Source organism: Fonticula alba (assembly GCF_000388065.1).
Source record: "Fonticula alba strain ATCC 38817 unplaced genomic scaffold supercont2.10, whole genome shotgun sequence".
NCBI classification, from domain to species: Eukaryota; order Rotosphaerida; family Fonticulaceae; genus Fonticula; species Fonticula alba.
Genome location: NW_009242980.1, coordinates 257205 through 262657, shown reverse-complemented (window position 1 = coordinate 262657; position 5453 = coordinate 257205). Strand labels below are relative to the sequence as shown.

At 74.3% G+C, this 5453-nt stretch overlaps 1 protein-coding gene across 1 annotated transcript in view; it reads right to left on the bottom strand.

Moving 5' to 3' along the window:
- Positions 1-972: 972 nt before the first annotated feature.
- H696_05378 (TKL protein kinase) overlaps positions 973-5453 on the bottom strand; it is a gene marked incomplete at both ends in the record, with an annotated part of 9180 nt that continues 4699 nt past the window's right edge. Inside the window, 8 exons of the mRNA XM_009499219.1 lie at positions 973-1517; positions 1616-1773; positions 1888-1939; positions 2076-2249; positions 2324-2350; positions 2443-2455; positions 2719-2822; positions 2929-5390. Coding sequence (XP_009497494.1) covers positions 973-1517; positions 1616-1773; positions 1888-1939; positions 2076-2249; positions 2324-2350; positions 2443-2455; positions 2719-2822; positions 2929-5390 — 3535 coding nt within the window. The remainder of the gene's footprint in view (positions 1518-1615; positions 1774-1887; positions 1940-2075; positions 2250-2323; positions 2351-2442; positions 2456-2718; positions 2823-2928; positions 5391-5453) is intronic.

Genomic DNA, 5453 nt, shown 5'->3' with positions numbered 1-5453 from the left:
GGGGGGGGGGGGCGCGCACCACGCCGGCCCAGCCCGGGCCTAGATTCTCCTGCTGCCCCGGCCCTACGAGGGCCTGGACGCCGTGCGGCGGCCGGCCGAAGCCGCGACCCCGGTGCGGGGCTCCACGCGCGCTCCGCGGGCCGATCGCGCGCGCGCGCGCGCTCCCCCCTGAGCGGTCGAGATCTCGGCATCCGATTGTGGACTAGCGCCGTGCGCGGGGGCTGCGGGTGCGAGGAAGGGCGTGCGGCCGACAGACCCCAGGCAAGCCGGGGGCCGCGAACGCCCGGGGCTGTGGCGGCGCCGCGCCGCCCGTTGGCAGGCCCGATGTGAAACTCGGGACCGCACGGGGGAGTGAAAGTGCGGAGTTTTTATTTTGAAATAAGCGCGCTCGGACATTTACGCCGCCGCCGCGAGCGCTCCTCCAGAACGGACTGGGTAAAATCCCGGTCAAGCGGGCGTGCTCGGATGAGCCCCCGACTGGGGGGCGGGCCATTTCCCGCTTGGCTGCCAGGGGCTTGGCACGGCATCGGCCCCATGGGCAGGCCCGCATGCGGGCGGCGGGCGGCGGGCGGCGGGCGGCGGGCCATCCCGGCCGAGGGACCCGCCGGGCGGCCCGCTGAGCGTGGGTGTCGGAACCGCGCTCTCGGGTGGCGCCGGGGTGTCTTTGCCTGTGCCTCACTGGGGCGCTGGCCCCCTGGCCGGGCGTCTGTCGGGTCGTCGCCCCCTCTCGCGCCCGGGTGAAAGGGCCGCCTTCGGCCGGCGCGCGTCGCTTGGTGCTTGGGGCCAGTTCCCTTTGGCCGGGCACCCGCTGACAAACGCCCTGGAGGGGGCGAGGCTCCGGCTGATGGCCCGCCCCGGCGAAGGGGGCAAGCAGCAGCAGCAGCAGCAGCAGCAGCAGCAGGAAAAACAGACACACATGCAGATGGGGTGTATTTACCCCCGGGCCGGGGGGGGATCCTGCCAAGGGGGGCTCTATTGCGCTGGGGCGGAACTGCCCGCCTGGGCATGGGCACACTTTTGCCGGAAGGCGGCCGCAGTCGGGCGATGCACCGGGTTGGCCTCCCAGCCGGAGACCAGCAGCTCGTTGAGGACGGTCTCCTGCAGCTGGCGCGGGCCGAGGGCCTCGTCGACGGCCGGGCGCCCGCCGCGCTGGATGCACTCCAGGATCTGGCCCAGGCCGCCGAGCCCGGCGAAGGGAACCCGCCGGGCCAGGCACTGCCACAGGAGAATGGTCGCCGAGAAGATGTCCGCCGCCAGAAGCTGGTCCCGAGACACCGGGTGCTCCTCGCGGAAGGCCGTGATCACCTCCGGGGCCGCGTACCGGGCCGACATGGCATTCAGCTCCACCGGGCTGAGGACCAGGGCCGAGGACCGGGTGGTGCTGACATTCTGCGAGGCGCCCAGATCGCCGAGGGCCGCATGCCACCCGCCATCCGGGCGCTGGCTGACAAAGACATTGTGCGGCTTCAGGTCCCGGTGGGCGATCTCCATTGCGTGCATGGTCTCCAGGCCGGAGGCTAGGCCGGCCCGAGTGTGTCAGAATGGCGCGAGGCAGGTAAGGGCGAGGGCGAGGGCGACGGAAGGCCGGGGGGCCGAAGGCATGGCGCATGCGCACCCCACTGCAGGACCACGTCCAGGAGGACCGCCGTGTCGAGGGGGATGTCCGAGCTGAGGAGCGTGTTGAGGCAGCTGTCGTGCCGTGCCATGACCAGGGCCGGCGGGCTCTCGCAGTAGCCGAAGAGCCGGACGACGTTCGGCGAGTCGCGAAGGAGCCTGACGGTGTGTTGGCCGGGGCGGTAGGGGGGCTGGGTTAGCGCATCTTACCGGGGGGGTCCTTTCTTCTCCTGGGGGGGGCGGCGGGCCATGCGAAAGAGCAGCGGCACGCACCACATGAGAGCCACCTCGTTCTGGAACAGGGCCATGTACACCGGGCGCGCGTCTGGCCCGCCGGTCGGCCGCAGAGTGCGGGGGAAGGGGTCAGGGCAACTGGGAGAGCATCGGCGGAAGGCCGAGCAGGAGGGCAGTCTGCGGGCCGGGCAGGCAGTGCTCGTGCGTGGGTGCGCGGCGGCGCGTACCGGTCAGCTTCTTGATGGCCACCACGTCCGGGCAGCGGAGGCGCGTGGTGATGTCGGCGCCCACGGCCTCGGCGGCATACACCTGGGCCTGGGTGCCGGACCCGAGGTTGCCGTTTTCCAAGGGCCGGAAGTCCGTCTCCACGGCCACGACAATGGCACCGGGCAGGGCGAGTTCTGTGCAGGCGGCAGGGAGGTGAGTTCGGTGTGGAGGATGGTCGCCAATGAAAAGGCCTGGGGGGGACACGTACCGACAATGGTGTTGAGGATGGTGGCATCTGGGCGGGGGGCGGGGGAGGTGAGTGTGTCGCGCGTCAACAAAGGGGAGGGGCATGTGGCGGAAGGACGCAGTGCGCGGATGTGGCCATACCAATGTCCTCGTCCTGGGCGTCGGGCGGTGGCGGTTTGTCAGTGTGGCGTCGGGCGGCGGCGGGACATGTGTGACGTCGAGCGGTGGCGGGACATATGTGACGCCGGGCGGTGGCGGGACATATGTGACGCCGGGCGGTGGCGGGAGATGTGTGACGCCGGGCGGTGGCGGGAGATGTGTGACGCCGGGCGGTGGCGGGAGATGTGTGACGCCGGGCGGTGGCGGGAGATGTGTGGGCCTCCGCCGTGTGGCCAGGAGCCGGGGAGGGGCGCGTACCTTGGCCGGGCCCTGGACGGCCTTGCGCCGGCGCAGGATCAGCACCAGAGCCAGCAGCAGGACCAGCAGGAACAGCAGGCCCAGGCCGATGCCCAGGCCGAGGGCTGGCGCGCGGGGAGGGGGGGGGGGCGGGAGGACAGAAGGCGACGGTCAGTCAGGGCAGCAGGAGGCATGGCCGGCGGCAGACCCGCCGAAGAGGCGGCAACGCACCCAGACCGGTGGACCTGGCGCGCTTGGAGTCAGAGCAGTTGTCCGGGCCGGGGCCGGTGCACAGGGCGCACGCCGCGTCGCATGGCAGACAGGCCGCCGCCGCCGCCGGGTTGTCCCAGTCGGCGTAGAAGCCGCCCGGGCATTCGGCCACACAGGAGGCCCCATGGAGGAGGAGCAGCTGCCCGGCGCACCGGGCGCACCCGGCGACCGGGGCACAGGTGAGCTCCTGCGCCGGGCTACGGGTGCAGACATCGGCCGGCAGGGAGGTCGCCGGCGTCGGGCACAGCTCGCAGCCGGGCAGGCAGGGCACGCACACCCGGCCCGGCAGCGAGGCCGGCGCATCGAGCAGCTCGGCCGGGGCGAAGCCCGTTTGCGGGCAGGCACTGGAGCATGTCCCGGTGTCGGGGCGCAGCCAGGCCGCCGGGTCGCGGCACGTGGTGCAGAAGGCCTCGGCGCCGAAGCACTGCTGGCAGGGCGCCACGCAGGGCCGGCACCGGCGGTCCGGCTGCTCGAACTCCCCCGCCGGGCAGGTGTCCAGGCATTGGCCGGCGGAGGACAGGCGCAGGTCGGCCTGGCAGTCGGTGCAGAGGGCGGCGCACATGCCGCCCATGCCGGGGGCCGCCTCGCAGGCGGTGCACCCGGCCGGGCAGGCGTCACACCGGCCATCCGGCACACAGGCCAGGGTGCCGGCCGGGCAGGCGTCCACGCAGGCCCCGCCATGGAGCAGGCTCGGCCCGGCCGGGCACCGGGTGCACTGGCTGCCCAGCGGCCCGGTGCACTCGGCGCAGGACGGATCGCACCGGTGGCAGGAGGCTTGCGGGCCGGGCGAGGCCCCCGGGCCCGGGCGCAGGACATAGTGCCCTGCCGGGCAGGCAGCCAGGCAGGCCCCGTCGAGGAGGACCTCCCCCGGGCCCGGGCAGACGGTGCATTGGTTGGCGGCCGGGCCGTGGCACTCGGCGCAGGCGCCATGGCAGGGGGCGCACCGGCCGGAGGGGGCGTCGAACACGGTCCCCGGCGGGCAGGCCCCATGGCAGGACCCATTGACCAGGAGCGGGGTATCGGGCGGGCAGCTCAGGCACCGGGCCGGGCCGGGCCCGTAGCACGAGGCGCAGGACGGGTCGCACGTGGCGCACAGGCCCCCCTGGGGGATCGAGGCGCCGGGGCAGTCCTGCACGCAGTCCGGGCTGGCCAGCAGCCAGCCGCGCTCGCACTGGGAGCACACCGCGGCCGAGCCGGGGCAGCTGGCGCAGTGGGCCCCGCAGGCGGAGCAGCCGGCCGGCCCGGCCGCATGGCCGACCGGGCAGCTGGCGACGCAGCGCGTGGGCCACTGGCCGGCCGGCATCGGCAGCAGGTCCTCCCGGCAGGTGTCCACACACTCGGTGGCCCGGGTGCCGAGGCACTGGCCGCAGGACGGGTGACAGGGCAGGCACCGGCCGGCCACCGGGGCGAAGCCGGCGGCACAGGCCAGCAGACACTCGCCGTCCTGGAGGACGGCCCCGGTGGCGGAGCACCGCCAGCAGTGGTGGTCGGTGGGCCCATTGCAAGTGGCACAGGATTCGTGGCAGGGGGCGCAGGCTTGGCTGACCGGGTGCCGGTACTCGCCCGGCTCGCAGGGGGATGCGCAGGAAACCAGCTCCCCCTGCCCCGGGAAGGAGTCCAGCCCCGGGGAGCAGGCCGTGCAGTGGGCCGCCGTGGGGCCGAGGCAGGCGGCGCACTCGAGGGCGCACGGCTGGCAGGTGGCCGACTCGACGTCGGCGAAGTGGTCCCCCGGGCAGTCGGCCATGCAGGCGCCCTCCCGGCCCAGGAAGAGGCCGGCCTGGCACTCGAGGCAGAAGTCCCCCACGCAGGCCGTGCAGCCGGCCGGGCAGGGCACACAGGTGCCGGTGGCCCCGGCGCCCGGGGCCCCGGCGACCCAATGGAACCCCGGGGCACACAGCTGGCACTGCGCCGCCGCCCCGGCGCACAGGGCGCAGGACTCGTGGCAGATGGTGCAGCGCCCGGGCCCGGCGAACTCCCCCGGCGGGCAGGTGCTCACACAGAGGGACTCCACCCCGGGGGCGGGGTCGGGGTCGGAGAAGACCATGTGCGGCCGGCAGACCGTGCATGCGGCATCGCCGGCGCACGCGGCGCAGGAGGCGTCGCATGGCCGACACCGGCCGGCGGTGGCATCGGCGAAGGTGCCCTCCGGGCAGGCGCCCGCGCAGGTGCCATCCGGCATGACCAGCAGCCCCCCGGCGCAGGTGTCGCATGTGGCCGCCTGCGTGCAGTCGGCGCACCCGGCCGGGCAGTCGACACACCGGCCGGCCAGCCAGCCGTACGCCGGCGCGCACGCCGTACAGGCGTCCGCATTGTCGCACGTGGCGCAGGACTCGTGGCAGGTGGCGCACCGGCCGGCGGCCGTGTCGGCAAACTGCCCGGCCGGGCAGGCGGCGGTGCACAGCGACTCCACCAGCGGGTCGGTGCTGGTGAAGTAGTGGTCCTCCCGGCAGGCGGTGCAGGCGCCGGCCTCGGAGCAAGTGGCGCAG